The sequence below is a fragment of the Nycticebus coucang genome, chromosome 1 (assembly GCF_027406575.1).
Source record: "Nycticebus coucang isolate mNycCou1 chromosome 1, mNycCou1.pri, whole genome shotgun sequence".
NCBI classification, from domain to species: Eukaryota; Metazoa; Chordata; class Mammalia; order Primates; family Lorisidae; genus Nycticebus; species Nycticebus coucang.
This window is the reverse complement of record NC_069780.1, coordinates 147,331,610-147,349,304: the sequence shown is the minus strand read 5'-3', so window position 1 is coordinate 147,349,304 and position 17,695 is coordinate 147,331,610. Positions and strand designations below refer to the sequence as shown.

Genomic DNA, 17,695 nt, shown 5'->3' with positions numbered 1-17,695 from the left:
TCATTCTTCTGCGTAAGGCTATCTAGTTTTCCCAGCACCATTTACTAAACAGTGCTTCCCTACCACAGCATATACTATTGTCTGTTTTGTTGATCAGGTGGTTGTGGGTAGATGGATTTACATCCAGGTTGTCTATTCTGTTCCATTGGTCTATGTCTCTACTCTTATACCAGTACCATGCTGTTTTGGTTATTATAACCTTATAGTATAAGCTGAAGTGAGGTGTGGGTGCCTCTAGATTTGTTTTTTATGCTTTGGATCTTAGGATTGCTTTAGCTATTTTTGGGTCCTTTAGGTTCCAAATGAAGATTAGAATTGTTTTTTCTAGGTCTACAAATAAGATGATGGCATTTTGGTGGAAATCGCATTGAATTTGTATCACTTTAGGCAGTATGGACATTTTAATGATGTTGATTATGCCAATCTGTGAGGAAGGGATGTTTTTCCATTTGTTTGTGCCAAACAAACAAATTTTTTTCATCAGTGTTTTGTGGTTCTCCTTGTAGAGATCTATCACTTTCTTGGTTAAGTTTGTTCCTAGGTATTTTATTATATTTATGGCTGTTGTAAATGGTTTAAGTCCTTGATTTGACTCTGAGCTTAACAGTTATGCTGCAGTCCCCAAGTAACAAAAATCTAAATGATGTATGACTTACACTAATGAATGGGGGCTATTACAGGTAATAGGTAAATGTTCCTGTTCCAACTTAAGAACAAATTCAACTTAAGAACCTATAGAACACCTATCTAGTTCATAACTTTGGGACTTCCTATAATTTATATATGTTGATTTTATAACCTAACACTTCACTGAAGTTATTTATCAATTCTAGCAGTCCTTTGAATTTTTAAGATTTTCTAAATATAAGGTAATATCATCAGCAAACAAGGATAGTTAAACCTCCTCTTTCTTGATTTGGATGCCCTTTATTTCTTTCTTATATTTGATTGTTCTAGCTAGGACTTTCAAGGACTTCCAGTGCTATGTTGAATAGAGGTGGTTACAGTTAGCATCCCTGTCTTGTTCCACTTCTTAGGAGTAATATTTCAACTTTTCCCCACTCAATATGATGTTGGCTGTGGGTTTGTTGTGTATGGCTTTTGTAATTTTGAGATGTGTTCCTTTTATGCCTAATTGTATGAGAGTTTTTATCATACAAGGGCGCTGAATTTTATTAAACACCTTTTCTGCATCACTGAGATGATCACAATGATCTTTGTTTTTACTTCTATGTGGTGAATCACATTTACTGATTTACATATATTGAGCTACCCTTGCATCCCTGAAATGAAACCCACTTAATAATGGTGAATAATCTTTCAGATGTGCTGTTGAATTCAGTCTGTTAGTATTTTGTTGAGGATTTTTGCATCTATATTCAGAAGATATATTAGCCTATTGCTTTTTCTGTCATTTCTTTTTCAGGCTTTGTTATCAAAGATAACAGGCTTTGTTATCTTTCTGTCTTTTTTCTTGAAGGTGATACTGACTTCATAGAATGAGTTTGGGGAGATTTCTCTCCTTCTTGGTGTTATGGATTAATTTCTATAGGATAGGTACCAGTTGTTCTCTGTCTTGTAGAACTGGCTTGTGAATCCATCTGATCTGGGTTGTTCTGTGTTGGCAAATTTTTGTTTTCTTCTTCTTTTATTTCTTTTGAGACACAGTAGTCCTGGGTAGAGTGGCATGGCATTATCATAGCTCACAGCAATCTCAAACACCTACGCTCAAGCAATCCTCTTGCCTCAGCCACCCAAGTAGCGGGGAACAGAGGTACCCACCACAACGCCAGCTCATTTTTCTATTTTTAGCAGAGACAGGGTATCACTCTTGCTCAGGGTGGTCTCAAACTCCACATGCCTTGCCCTTTCAGAGTGCTAGAATTATAAGTGTGAGCCACTGTGCCTGGCCAGGAAATTTTTTTATGACTGCTTCAACGTTGCTACCTATTACTGGTCTGTTCAAAATTTTTCCTATCTTCCTGACTCAGCTTGGGAGGTTGTGTGTTTTCAGGAATTTTCCCATTTCCTCTAAGTATTCTGGTTTGTTTGCATACAGGTTTTAATTGTATTCACAGATGATATTTTGTATTTTCACAGTATCAGTTGTAACGTCTCTTTTTTCATTTCTGATTGAGTTTATTTCGGTCCTTTCTCTTCTATTTCTGGTTACTCTGGCTAATGGTCTATTGATATATCAGTTTATCTTTTCAAAGAACCAGCTTTTAGCTTCATAGATCCCTTGCATTATTTTTGTTTGTTTCCCATTTCACATAGTTCTCCTCTGAGCTATTATTTCTTTTCTTCTGCTGGATTTAGGTTTGGTATTTTTTCTAACTCCTTGAGATATGACATTAAGTTGTTAATTTGTGATCTTTCTGTCTTTTTTCTTGAAGGCATTTAAAGCTATGACTCTTCTCCTTAGGACTGCTTTTTCTGTAACCCATAGATTTTGGGGACTTTTGTCTCCTTTGTCATTCAGTTCAAGGAATCTTTTGATTTCCATCCTAACCTCATCATTGACCCAAGGATCATTCAGCATCAGTTTGTTTAACTCCCATGACTTCATGCAGAATTGAGTGTTTCTCTCTTGGAATTGATGTCTAGTTTTATTCCACTATGGCCCGAGAAGGTACATGGTATGATCTTGATTTTTCTGAATTTGCTGAGACTTGATCTGTGGCCTAAGATATGATCAATCTTGAAAAATGTTCCATGTACCAACGAGAAGAACGTATATTCACTGAGGATAGAATGTCCTGCAAATTTCTGTTAGGTACTTTTGTTCTACAGTCTCATTTAAGTTCACTGTTTTATTCATATTCTGCCTCAGTTCTGTCAGTTCTGTCAGTGGGTATAGAAGTCTCAGGCTATTAAGATACTACTATTTATTTCTTTACTTAGATCTTGTAGAATTTGCTTGACGAATCTGGGAGTTTCTGTGTTAGGTACATATTATTTAGAATTGTTATTTCTTCTTGTTGAATTGCTCCCTTTACCATTATATAATGACCACCTTTGTCTTTTTGAACATTATTGATACAAAGTATATATTATCTGATATGAGAATGACTATGCCTGCTCACATTTGGCTTCCATTTGCATGGAATATATATATTTTTTTCTTTTTTAAAGACAGAGTCTTATTAAGTTGCCCTTGGTAGAGTACAATGGAGTCACAGCTCAAGGCAACCTCAAACTCTTGGGCTTAAGCGATTTTCTTGCCTTAGCCTCCTAAGTAGCTGGAACTACAGGCGCCCACCACAACGCCTGGCTATTTTTTGGTTGCAGTTGTCGTTGGTTAGCTGCCAGGTCAGGCTCAAACCCGCCAGCCTCAGTGCATGTGGCTGGTGCCATAACCACTGTGCTTTGGGCACCAAGCCTGCATGGAATACATTTTTGCATCCCTTAACCTCCTTCAGATACTTCAAAAACTTGTGTTTTTTCATCCATTATGTGTCTTTTAAGTTGGGCATTCAGACTGTTCATGTTAAGCATAAGTATGAATATGTTCATAATGATGGGGGTGATACATTATTGTCTTCTTTTCTCACTTGGGAATTTTTACGCTAGTTGGTATCTGCGGTACTGTTCCATGTATACTGCATTTTGGAGCATTTTCTTTCTGTAGGGCAAGTCTAGTAGTGACAAATTCCCTTAGCATTTGCTTGTCTGGAAAAGTCTTTATTTCACCATCATTTATGAAATGTAGTTTTTCAGAGCACAAAATTGTTGGCTTGCAATTGTTTTTTTAAGACAACTAAAAACAAGGCCCCGATCCCTTCTGGCTTGTAAGGTCTCCAATGAGAAGTCCACTGTTAGCCTGGTGGGTTTTCCTTTTCCTTTGTAGGTTAACTGTTGCTTTCCTGTTGCAGTGGGTGTAATTATATTGTTTTCTTTCATTTTAACTTTGTTCAAGTTGATGATTATGTGTCTTGGAGATGGTCTATTTGCTATGAATCCTCCTGGTGTTCAGTGACCACTTTGTATCTGGACAGCTGAATCTCTGGCAATACCAGGTTCATTCTCCTAAATAATCTCTCAAATAGGTTTTCCATGTAAATCCACAGTTTTAAATATTAGATTTTTACCTTTTAAACCCAAACTCTATTTTAATAAATTTTAAAAATCTTGTGTCCTCTTTTAATAGGATCTGAAATTTAAATACAAATTAAACATATTGACTAAAATAATTCAAAACCATTACAATGTTGGACATACATGGTGAACTATTATTCAGGCTCCTTCTCACCTGTGGAGAATTTGATTCTCCCTCCCTTTGGGGTGGATAGAGCATATATTTAGCTAAGCTGTTATGTAGAGAGAGGACTATAAGAATCTCCAAACATTTGAGAATCGAGTGAAAACAACAAATGTGCTGATACTGCACAAGGCAAAAAGGAGAAGGGAAAAAATAAGAGGAAAAAGGAAACCAAGACTTGTGAGTAAATGAACATATGTTAAAAATATTTAACTTCAACCCAGTTATAACCTAAGAATAGGAGGAAGGGGGAGAGGGAACAGAAGGGGAGGGAGGATGGGCAGAAGGAGGGTGATTGGTGGGATTACACCTATGGTGCATCTTACAAGGGTACATGTGAAACTTAGTAAATGTAGAATATAAATGTCTTAACACAATAACTAAGAAAATGCCAGGAAGGCTATGTTAACCAGTGTGATGAAAGTGTGTCAAACGGTCTATAAAACCAGTGTATGATGCCCCATGATTGCATTAATGTACACAACTATGATTTAATAATAATAAAAAAAATATTTAACTTCAGAGTCCAGAGTCTTTTCAAAATTATAGCATCCTGTTTTTCTACAGTGGATTATATTTCCACTGTTATATTCACATCTGTAAGACTTTTTCTTACAGGTCACAGTTAAAAATAAATATATTGCCAGGGGAGGTTATTACATTGAGCACATTCCATGCCTCGATAGCAATTTATCAGATCAATTAGAGACAACCTAAGAGAAAACAAGCAGAACCCTAAGGAAAACAGGCCGACTTAGGATATTTCCGGTTTTATTTGATGAAGGGCAAAAAAATAGAAAAGGGCTAGAATAAAGGATAAGATCCAGGTAGACTGTAACAGCCAGAAACTCGGGGCATAAGAATAACACTACAGACTAGGAATGAAGGGCACAAGAAGAGTTGCAGACAACAGATAGAAGGCTTGTATCAAATGCATTGCCTACCTCACAATCTATCCCAGAGGCAGCCTTGAAAGTGCCTCAAAACAAATCACTGGAATAATATAAGCAGCAAACTGTGCATTTTCAGAGAAGCAACGCTCTCGCTAAATGTGCTGTGGCATAGGGGCTGAGGGCCTCATTCATGAGAACAGAGATCTTAAGCTCTGAGGGCTAAAAGGAACAATTGCTTGTCAATTCTACTGTGTATTTCCAAGAGAGAAAAAGTAATTGAACAATTGAGTACTCATTGACTTTATTCAGTCCACATCACAGGGCCTCTTCACAAGATCACATTTATCTGCAGTGAAATTAATCATCACAGCTAAGCCTTCTGATCTTCACTTGACAGCGAAGAGCTCACAGGGGTAAGCTGCTACAATATATGCCTGTGCTGTGTGTCTGAATACACAAATCTGGCAAATACAGGGCAAAATAGTTACTGCTTCAACATTTCCTTGCAGAAATTCGATGAACTATTTCTTTTCGTTTTTACTTTTTTAAAATTTGGTTCATAAAAATATCAAGGGAAAAAAGAATAAATTAAAATAGCAGTAATGTTACACTTTTCACCTATGAAAATGGTAAAGTTATGTACGCGCATCAATAATGATATCCAAAATAGGCGACAGTGCAAAGACATGAACACTCATCTTCTTACACCACTGAATGGAATGCAAAGGGAAATAATCATCCCCAAGGGAAAACTGGCAATATGCTTATCAATACTTAAAATACGTTCATGCCTTTTACCAAGCAATGCTGCTGCTGGGAATTTATTCTTAGAAAATAATCACAGATCAGTCTTGGTGTGTTCACACCTTTCGGGGGCAAGACACAATTGTAAAAGGGTCTTTACCTAACAAATGCAATCAGTGTAACCTGGTTTCTTATACCCTCCATGAATCCCCAACAATTAAAAAAAGAAAAAAATAATAATCACAGATCAGACAAAAATAAAAAATCGAGCTATAAAATGTTTACTGTTATATTGATTGCAAAGAGGAAGAAAAACATGGAAATAATCTAAATATCAACTGAAAACCAAATTATGGTATATCCCTATTATGGAATACCATGTTGTCAATAATATCATAGAATAACAATTATGATGATAACAACACCAACAGCAGCAGCTACAGATGGACGGTTTACAGTGTGATAAACACTATCGTAAGTACCTTACATGCATTAAGCCATTCAATTCCCTATGAGGTTAAGTATTACTATTTCCACTTTATAAATCAGAGATGTTGGGACAGATGTTGAAGACATATAACTTGTCTAAAGTCACAAGTTAACAGAGGGCATGTGATAAATTCAAACCCCATTAAGCTATAGAATCCGTGCTCTTGGTCACTCTATTGTCAATGAAGCATATTTAATCATGGGGGAAATTTTTCTCATCATATTTTTAAGGGAGGGAGGGAGGAAGGAAGGAAGGAAACACAAGGCGGCACACATACAAACGGCAGATACACACACAGACACACCAAAATACCTGGAAGATGATAATATTATGAACATTTTGGTGTAACTCTGATATTTTTTGTGTGTACTTTCACTTTCCAAATTTCTTCAAAGTTGTTAGGTTGATAATTACAACAAAATAGAAAAAATTTTTCTTAATTTCCAAATTACATACTGTGAACACTTGAACAGCTAATTATTTTCATAGTACTCTGAGAGGCAGCAGTTCACTGGTACTTAATAATAGAGTCTCAAAAAGTGCTTAAGGGAAAAGAAGCCAAATCAGTCAGAAGGAGCCAGGCAGGCCTTCTGCCTACCCCTACCAAGTTTCTGCTCCCACAGGCTGACACACAAACCCCAAGGTGGAGCCCACATAAAAGAAATATATTACATTTCTTTTGCATCATTTTAATATAATCCAACAATAGCAGCTATCTTTAAAGATTATCTGCCATGTGTCAGAAATTCACACTAGGGTTTTTTCAGTGGAGTATTTATTTTAAGAGACAGAGTCTCACTACGTTGCCTAGGCTGGACTCAAACTCTGGGCTTAAGCAGTCCTCCCGCCTCAGCCTACCAAGTAGCTAGGGTTTTCAGGCACGAGGCATGTGCTTCTATGCCCAACTCTTTACAATACAGTATTCTAATCTTTACACCTTTATAAAGTAAGAATGGCTCATTTCAATGCTTTAGGACAGTAAAATTTGGAGAATTTAAGGGGCTTTACCCACAGTCACACAACTAGGAGAGAGTAAGCCAGGAGTTTGGCCAGAGTTTCATGGCTCTGATGCCAGTGTTCTTCTACTACACCAGGTTTTTAGAGAGGCAGTGAGGAAAGATACGTTTGGAGCACTGATTTTTGGAGGCTGACTGCATCAGTGTGAACACTGGCTCTGTGATCTGCACAAGTTACTTAAGTTTTCTGTGCCTAAGCTTTCTCCTGTGAAAAGTGTCACCTAAGTCACAGGGCTATTAAGAATCAACACATTTATTGTACATAAATCATTGCAATTCGTAAGTACATGTAGATTCTGAACAAACTCATGCAAGGAATTTGCAACCAAAAATATGCAGCATTGATTGACGTAACAAAACCAAGTATGCATTCCATAAATATCTCAGTGATGATAGCAAACACATGTAGCACTATGTGCCAAAACCTGTTGGGAGCACTTTGTACATACTAATTCACTTAATTTTCAAAACAAAATGTCCCAAGAAGCCCTGCAAGCTCCTGGGACTCTCCACTGCCAATCTTATAGGACTGAAAATATCCTCTCCTTTACCTGGACTCTTCGTAGATGAGCCACACGCTCCTCTATAGAGGTCTGCAAGGCCAAAGGCACTTTCAGAATTTCCTGATAATTGTCCATCAGAAACGTCACCAACCTAGCAGCTAATAATTCATCCAAGTCCACTTCATCCTTGGAACACAGGATGCAACGGGAAAATGTCTGAACCATCTGAAAATGGGTGGGTGGGTAGAGGGTGGTAGATAAAAACAGGTGAGTTTAAGAAACTTTCAGAAAGATGCTTGCCTGGGCAATTTTTAATGGCATCCCCTTTTACATATGATTTTAAATATACATATATATGTATGTAATTGTAGTGTACATATTAATATATGAACAAATTCTAAAAATTGTTACTACTTGAGTCACACTGCACTTTCAAATTAAAGTACATTATAGCTATTTAGTCAAATAACATCCTAATATCATTATTGATTTTTTAAAAATTCTGCTTAACAATCTGTATGCCTCAACCATTACATTTTCCCTAGTCAATTTATTTTCTCTAGGGTTTTTGAATGTATATTTGAAAGCCATGGAATTTATAAGAAGTACATTAAATAAGACTCTTTATACCAAGCAGAAACATGAAATATATTACAGCATATAATATATAATGTAATGTAATGTCATATCATATCCACAGAATTCATATACGTGTACTACTCCATTCTTAATACTATATCCTTTGGACTAACTTTCTTATCTTTTTCTTCTTATTTTACTGCTGACAATCCTACTTTCAAACCTACAAGCATGAAATTATATAGTTCTGTTTAGTTAAGAGACTTCATTTCATCAACACACTGCAAATGATCTTTACTCACATTCATGTGTACAGAGAGACACACTGGAAGAGACCTTTTTCTTTTCTTTTTTTTTTTTGCCTAGTGACACCATGGACCCCAGGGAAGCTGTGAACACCTTGAAATTGTATGCAAATGTTCACACATATGCTTCATGGGGAACAGACACAAAGTTTTCTTTAGCTTTTCAAAAAGGATGGGCCAAAAAAGAGGTCAAGATTCACTCTACTGGGTGTGGAGGGCTCCTCTGATCTCACTCCTTTACTTCTGAAGCTGGGTTGGTGGATGACCAGGGACCACATAGAGGTTCAGCAGGATATGGAAAGCACCTGCATTTCAATGAAGCACCAATTTCATTCCAAGACTTTTTTTGAGGAAAATTAAGAGCTTTTTTTTTTTTTAAATTAAGAGCTTTTGCTAATAAGTAAACCCTAAACAAAAACTCCATTTAAAAACGTGCTGATAGAAACAAAGAGTAGAAGGGTGGTCACCAGAGGCCGGGGGTGCAAGGAGCTGGAAATGGGAGACACTGGCCAAAGTTCTAGTGAGACAGGAGGAATAAGTGTTAGTGGTCTACTGCACGGCACAGTGGCCAGTTATAATAATGTGCTGTATATTTTAAAATTACTAAAAGAATATATTTCTAATGTTCTCACCATAAAAAAAAAAAATGCTAAGTTCATGAGGGGATAGATACGTTCATTACCTTGATTGAATCTTTTGATCTATGTAACAAGTACATGGATCGAAATATCACAGCATATACCCCATAAATATACAATTATTACTTGGCAATTATAAATAAATAAATAAACAAATAAATTTAAAGAAATAGTGGTAAAACAGGGGGTAGCAGGTTTCTCTACACTCAGAGTCTGTCCCCTCCTCAGTCTTCACTTGTCATTAAGTTCTGAGACCGAAAGTACAAGTCTGGGTGGAGACCAGACTGTGACTCTTTAAATAAGTCGGCCTTGCACGTTCCTCTGATCTCCCAGACCAGTAAACTTTACTTAGTTGAATTTTGTTCCCCAAACTCTTCACATCAGATTTTCAAAGTCAGCCTACCAGTGTTCGGGTGCCAAAGCCATCACACAGTGGGGGCATCTCCTTGTTTAAGCAGATCCTCGCCATCATCCTCATCAACAGCTGTAACTTTCTCCTATTTTCAGGAGGCAGTAGGAGGCAGCAAATCTGAAATGCTTCCACTGCCATTTTCTCCTTCTGTAACAAACCTAATTTAGAAAAAAGCTTTTAATGTTTTAAAATCCATAGCCTAGGGTGGCACCTGTGGCTCAAGGAGTAGGGTACCAGCCCCACATACCAGAGGTGGCAGGTTCACACCCAGCCTCGACCAAAAAAAAAAAAAAAAAAAAAAATCCATAGCCTACTTGACTATGAAGGTTCACATTTTTATGAAATGTACGTTTTTAAAATTATATAAAATATTTTCACGTATCCAACTGTACTGGGCCAATTGAATATAGATCCACTGTCACTCTCAATTCATCATGCAAAACATGAACCACCACCCAAGAATAACAAATATATAGAACCAAATACAGCCATTTTCTCCTCCTATACACTAGATACATATGTGTAAGTTTTCACAGCATTCTTTCCCACCGAACCAGGAGCAGTCAGGCTAATGCTAACCTACCTGTCCATACTCACACTGTCAGCAGGTCCAAGAGCAAGCAGTGAATGTGCCACTGCTGCCCTGAATTCTCCCCTGTGTATTATTTCCTCGTGATTAGCAGGGTCACCATCTCGCATGACAGTCAAAGTAATAGGACTCATGCTGACACAGTCCACTGCCAAATGGACCCACTTCTTTCTAAATAAAACCTCTAATAGTTAGGATATTTTTGTACTTGAATGTGTTGATTCAATTGTGTTATATACCTCTTTCCTCACCTCAGGTATGATTTTGCTAAAAATTTGTTGTTGTTTTTTTCTTTTTATTTATTTATTTATTATTATTTTTTTTTTTTGTAGAGACAGAGTCTCATTGTACCGCCCTCGGGTAGAGTGCCATGACTTCACACGGCTCACAGCAACCTCTAACTCTTGGGCTTACCCGATTCTCTTGCCTCAGCCTCCCGAGCAACTGGGACTACAGGTGCCCGCCACAATGCCCGGCTATTTTTTTGTTGCAGTTTGGCCGGAGCTGGGTTTGAACCCACCACCCTTGGCATATGGAGTCGGCGCCCTACTCACTGAGCCACAGGCACAGCACAAAATTTGGTTATTTTAATATTGAACTCTTCTCAATATTTGTCTCTGAACACACTCATATCTAAACCTTCCAATGAGGTAAAACTATTCCCTCTAATTTATTTGTTCTGCATCCAACCATTTCAAAATTCCCAGTAGTCTCTTACTTGGAAGCAAAAACCACCTTTTACACTGAATAAATATTTGCTGACCATCTACAGCATACCAGGAGCCATCCAGGTCCTGGAAATGCGAAGATCTGCCAGACCCTTTCCTTTGAAGAGCTTATGCACTATGAGGAGGGGAGATGCACAAACAAATAAGCATCAAAATGCGAGAAGCAATGCAAGAGATATCTGCAAGGGGCACACAGGGGAACTATGTCACTCAGTGTGACTGCAGCATAGGCTGCGAAGGCAAGGACTTCGTAAACGTGAAGCTGAAAGCCCAGCCAAGAGGAGGTCTGCATGCTAGACTGAGGGGTGGGGCAGTGGGTGTGCCTGGGAGGAAAGCAAGACAGGACAGAGCTGGTGAATGCCAGGTTCTGATACAAGATGTGCTCAGCAAATACTATCGACCACCATCACCATCACCTGTGCAGGCCCGCTTTCAATAAAATCATAGAAAGAAAAAAGGTTTATGATCATCTTTTAATGCATTCTTCCATTTACCCAACAAATATTTGTGAAGCCCTACATGTATTCTAGGAAATGTTTTAGGAGGGGACAGACAGTGGGGACTAAAACAAAACCCTGCCTGATCTCATGAGCTTGCTTTCCAGCAGTTAATAAAGTGTCAGGTGGAAGGACATGATGGAAAACAGCAAAGCAGAAAAGGAGGTTGGGATGAGAGGATGTGCTCAGAAAAATCACTCCTAACAGTTGGGGAAAGACCTCTATCTGCGGTCATAATTTGGAAAAAGAAGAGATTTATGGAATAATGTGACAAAAGCCTTTATGGAAAAAAATAGAAGGCTTTGTGAAGAAATAGAACTAGAATTTTCTAATGACTAGTTCCAACTGCTACACCCTTATCGAGATCATCATCATGCCTTGTGACTTTCTTTCCCTTACAAGCAATTTGGGAGGGACCCCTATCTGAAGAGGTGACATGTAAGCTGTCAGCTGACATGAAAGGAAGGAAGGGAAATCCCGGAGGGACAACTTTTGAAGGTGGAGGAAACAGCATTTACAAAGACTGAGAGGTGAGAGTATACAGCGAGCGTCTATGAAGTAGGGATGAGGCCAGTGTGAAGAGACCGAAGTGTGGAAGGAACAGTCAGAAATGAGGTCAGAGAGGGAACCAAGAGCCACATCATTTACTGTAAGTGACCTGAGAAGTCCCTGGCGGGCTGACGGGAGCAGGAGGTTCACTTAATCTGAATTGCTTTTTACTATGGCAGCTGTACAGCAAATTGCTTGTAAGGGGGTAACAGGGAAAGAAAGTCAAAAGGCACGTTGATGATCTCGATAAGGGTGTAGCAGTTGGAACTGGTCATTAGAAAATTCTAGTTCTACTAGCAGTGTAAAAGTGTTCCCTTCTCTCCACATCCACGCCAGCATCTGCAGTTTTGAGATTTTGTGTTTCTGGAAGGAAGTATGGAGAAACCTCAAAGCACTCAAGCTAGACCTCCCATTTGATCCTGCAATACCATTACTGGGCATCTACCCAGAAGGAAAAAAATCCTTTTATCATAAGGACACTTGTACTAGACTGTTTATTGCAGCTCAATTTACAATCGCCAAAATGTGGAAACAGCCTAAATGCCCACCAACCCAGGAATGGATTAACAAGCTGTGGTATATGTATACCATGGAATACTATTCAGCCATTAAAAAAAATGGAGACTTTACATCCTTCGTATTAACCTGGATGGACATGGAAGACATTATTCTTAGTAAAGCATCACAAGAATGGAGAAGCATGAATCCTATGTACTCAATTTTGATATGAGGACAATTAATGACAATTATGGTTATGGGGGGGGGAAGCAGAAAGAGGGAAGGAGAGAGGGGGTGGGGCCTTGGTGTGTGTCACACTTTATGGGGGCAAGACATGATTGCAAGAGGGACTTTACCTAACAATTGCAATCAGTGTAACCTGGCTTATTGTACCCTCAATGAATCCCCAACAATAAAAAAAAAAAAAAAAGAAAATTCTAGTTCTATTTCTCCACCAAGTCTTCTGTTTTTATTTTTTTTCCATAAAGGCTTTTATCACATTATCCCACAAATCTCTTCTTTTTCCAAATTATAAACATCTCTGGAGACCAGATTTCACCTTACCCCATGTTTTGTGTATGTGTGTGTATATGTGTACGTGCATGTGCATGTGCATGAATGGCTTTATAAAGGAGACTGAAAAGTTAACTGAAAGCATAATATATTTCTTTCAACAAACCATATTCCCTAGTATAACACAAGGCATACAGATCAACATTCAAATGCCTACAGAGAATATTACTTGGCTATTAAAAGTTCTTACTTTTGAAGTTAAACAATAATTGTATAATATTTAAGAAAATAACACAATTATAAATTATAAATATGATTACAAAAATCTTATTAAAATAATATGCTAAAAAGAAGTAAAGCAAGCAGACAGCCCTCAGAATGGGAGAAGATATTTGCAGATTATGTCTCCGACAAAGGTTTAATAACCAGAATCCACAGAGAACTCAAACATATAAGAAGACAGGCGCACGGCCTACAGACATATGAAAAAGTGCTCATGATCCTTAATCATCAGAGAAATGCAAATCAAAACTACTTTGAGATATCATCTACCTCCAGTAAGATTAGCCCATATCACAAAATCCCAAGACCGGAGATGTTTACATGGATGTGGAGAAAAGGGAACACTTCTACACTACCTGTGGGAATGCAAATTAATACGTTCCTTTTAGAAAGATGTTTGGAGAACAATTAGAGATCTAAAAATAGATCTGCCATTCGATCCCATAATTCCTCTACTAGGTATATACCCAGAAGACCAAAAATCACATTATAACAAAGATATTTGTACCAGAATGTTTACTGCAGCCCAATTCATAATTGTTAAGTCATGGAAAAACCCCAAGTGCCCAATGATTCACGAATGGATTAATAAATTGTGGTATATGTACAGCATGGAATATTATGCAGCCTTAAAGAAAGATGGAGACTTTACCTCTTTCGTGTTCACATGGATGGAACTGAAACATATTCTTCTTAGTAAAGTATCTCATGAATGGAAGAGAAAGTATCCAATGTACTCAGCCCTACTATGAAACTAATTTATGGTTTTCATATGAAAGCTATAACCCAGTTATAACCTAAGAATATGGGAAAGGGGGAGGGGGAGAGAAGGGGAGGGATGGGTGAAGGGACGGTGATTGGACGGGATTACACCTGCAGTACATCTTACAAGGGCACATGTGAAACTTAGTAAATGTAAAATATAAATGTCTTAACACAATAACTAAGAAAATGCCAGGAAGGCTATGTTAACCAGTGTGATGAAAATATGTCAAATGGTCTATAAAACCAGTGTATGGTGCCCCATGATTGCATTAATGTACACAGCTATGATTTAATAATAAAAAAAAATATTTTTAAATGCTAAAAAGAAATACATTAAAAAATTAAGAGTACAGCGGGGTTATAAACTAATCAGCAAGATTTTTATTTTCAGATTTCAGTTAGGATACTGTTTAAATATATAAAAATTACAACTATCATAGCTTTAAAATATTTTTTGTATTACTAAACTTCTTGTTGCTTGCATAGATAAAGATAAACTTGGATTAGACCCTAACTTCAGCCTTTAGGAAAATTAAGTGAGAAGGCACAGGTTAATCCACCTGGGAATTGCTCTTCACAAACCCATATACTGAGTGATGACTTACAACATCACAATGACTGGAGAACCCTCCTATGAAAACATGGACTTCCCTCTCCTCCCCTCTCCTCCTGCTAATCCCAGCTGGGACTGCTTCACAATTCCTTCCTACTATCAATCTTACCGTGGTAACAAAAGCCCATGATACTAATCCCTTCCTCCCTGAAATCCCTAATTTTCCCCAAGACTGTGCCCTTGTCTCTGGCAGTGGAGAAGACACTATCAGTAATTTGAACGAAAGGAATTACCTGCTGCACAACATTGGATTGTGTGTATGCATGTGGGCATGTGTTGTGTGTGTGCATCTCGGGGCAAGTTGCTTACACCCAAAGCTAAAAGAGCAGCATGAAAGGATGGGTTTCCTGACACCCCTCAACCCCACTAGAGCATGCAAGAATTTACCAAAGCACAAAGAAAACTCACTGTAAGGACTGGTTGGGTCTACAACCATAGACTTAACACTATCAGATTTGTATATAGTAACACTATGGTAACCCAACACTATCAGATTTGAACAACAGTTAAGCTATATAATTAAGTAGGATTCTATAAGTTGATAACACAATTTAGCCACTCTTTATAATACTGCTTCTTAGAGTAGTGGGGAGATATGGAAAGAGCAGAACATGATGTGTTCCAAGCTATCTACTTGGAAATGTTTAAGACAAAACCTGTCCGTTTGATATAATCTTTGAAATAAAATTAATTGAAAGATTAATTTGTTTTTCCGTCCCAAAAGGTATAAAAATAGATACTCTTAATTCCCCTTAAATGCTTGCTATTTTTTTTTTACCAATTATACATTATTACCTCTTAATATACTATAGAACTTACTTATTACATCATCTCCCACTGTTTCCCCTCTGCCTCACTGAAATATAGCTACACAAACCTGGAATTCTGATCGGTTTTGTTTAATAATATATCTGATACATCATAGGTACCAATAAATTTTTTATGTGAAATATATGGATGAATGAATGAATACATAAATGAAGGAATGAGAGTGACCCCATCCTCTTTTGGGACTGAAACCAGTATATCAGGGTTAAGTTGTAGTTCTCACCACTTGTACTTCTGAACAAGGCACTTAATCTCCATGAATCAGTAAATTGTTAACATGAAATTGATGTAGTACATTGGAGGGTCTATAGCTATACTTACAAGCTAAGTGAACTAACATTTCAATAGCATCAATCACAGCTACTGTCACATTAAAGTATTAAAACTAAACTCAGGGGAAAGATGAAATGAATCATATGCAACTTTGGCTAGATTTTCTTAAAATCTAGAACTTTAGTAGATAAAAGTGAATTTGGCTCTGGGCCTTGTAATGACAGCAGGTAAAATTCTGCAATATCCCAATATAGATATATTATTGAGCAATAAATCATATAAGTCTGACCTCCTACATGCTAATTGCCTAAACAGTTGCATCACCACATTACACAGTATGGAAGAAAATATAAACATATGTAAATTTCATCAAGCATAATTCAGAAAGCCTCTCTCACAATGATTATCCTATGAGTCACTGTAAGGTTTTCATTTCTACATTATTAGATGCAAAAAGATATACATGGCTCCCTGATGTTAAAATGTCCTGTAACAATTCAAACTTTTCATGCCTTTTTTAGATGAAAGAATGTGGATGTTTGTCAGTATCTATGAGAGAATTAGGTAGCTATTTGATAGTTGGTTCCTGTTAACCTAAAGATTATAGAAGACTTTGCTAGAAATGCCTACTAATAAACAGGTATAACTGCATTTTATGGTGCTTCACTTTACTGTGTTTTGCAGATAGTGTGTTTCTCAGAAATTAAAGGTTTGTGGCAACTCTGCATCAAGTAAGTCATTCACCAGCATGGCTTTTCACACAGCACATGCTTACTTTGTGTCTCTATGTCACATACTGACAATTCTCAAAATATTTCAAACTTTGTCATTATTATTATATCTGTGAACTGTGATCAGTGATCTTTGATGTTCCTATTACAACTGTTTTAGGGCAGCACAAACCACACCCATAAGAAGTCGAGGAACTGGGAGGCGGAGCAAGATGGAAGCCGAGTAACAGCTTCCTTGCATCTGGGCACTGTGAGTCTGGAGAGATAGGACTCCAGGCGTCTCTGGCTGGTGGGATCTGCCTATCATCACTCCTATGAGGATACAGGGAGTCAGCAAGAGATTTCTGGACCCCAAGAGGAGGACTAAAACAGTGGAAAACCGGCAAGTGGTCCGTGTGTTCAATCCGTCTAAACCCGCCCACAACTGTAAGTTCAGTAGCAGTGAGACTGCAAACCAGAAAGGCCTTACCTGTGAACTGTTTTGATGTCCTTGGACTTGGCACTGAGTTGAACTGCCTTGGGGAGGGCCTGAGCGGGAGTGCGGAGAACTTTCGCCATTGTCTAGGGCCCAAGTCCGAGCCGCTGAGCCAGACGGAGCTGGTAGTGTTTGGCGGTGGGTCACACGGAAACATTGTCAGTGATCTGCCCTGGCAAGCTCCGCCCTCAGGGTCGCAGAGCTAGAAACGGGTGGGAACTGGTAACCCAGCAACCAACTAGCCAAAGGGTGGGGTCTGAGCCGCCTTGCAACCCTAACCCTCAGGGGCAGAGTGAGACTGGTTTTGGCACACTGGGTAAGTGGATAGCCACTTCAGCAGTGATTCCAGCGAGAAAGCTGGGAAAGCTTCTACTCAGCAAGTTTACAAGTTCAAAGTGCCTTTTAAGTGGGCTGAAGAGAGATTTAGGGTGTCTACCTGCTGGGGTTTGAGAAATCAGCAGCCTCCACTCGTATCAGAACTGTGATTAACATCTCATACCCCAGAAGACCACG

General features: G+C 38.2%; 1 protein-coding gene across 1 annotated transcript in view; it reads right to left on the bottom strand.

Moving 5' to 3' along the window:
- The window catches only part of DEPDC1B (DEP domain containing 1B), a 164,262-nt gene that overhangs the window by 4,806 nt on the left and 141,761 nt on the right, over window positions 1–17,695 (bottom strand). Inside the window, exons 8-9 of the mRNA XM_053590185.1 lie at window positions 9,833–9,999; window positions 7,956–8,132 (exon numbers count right to left, since the gene is read on the bottom strand). Coding sequence (XP_053446160.1) covers window positions 7,956–8,132; window positions 9,833–9,999 — 344 coding nt within the window. The remainder of the gene's footprint in view (window positions 1–7,955; window positions 8,133–9,832; window positions 10,000–17,695) is intronic.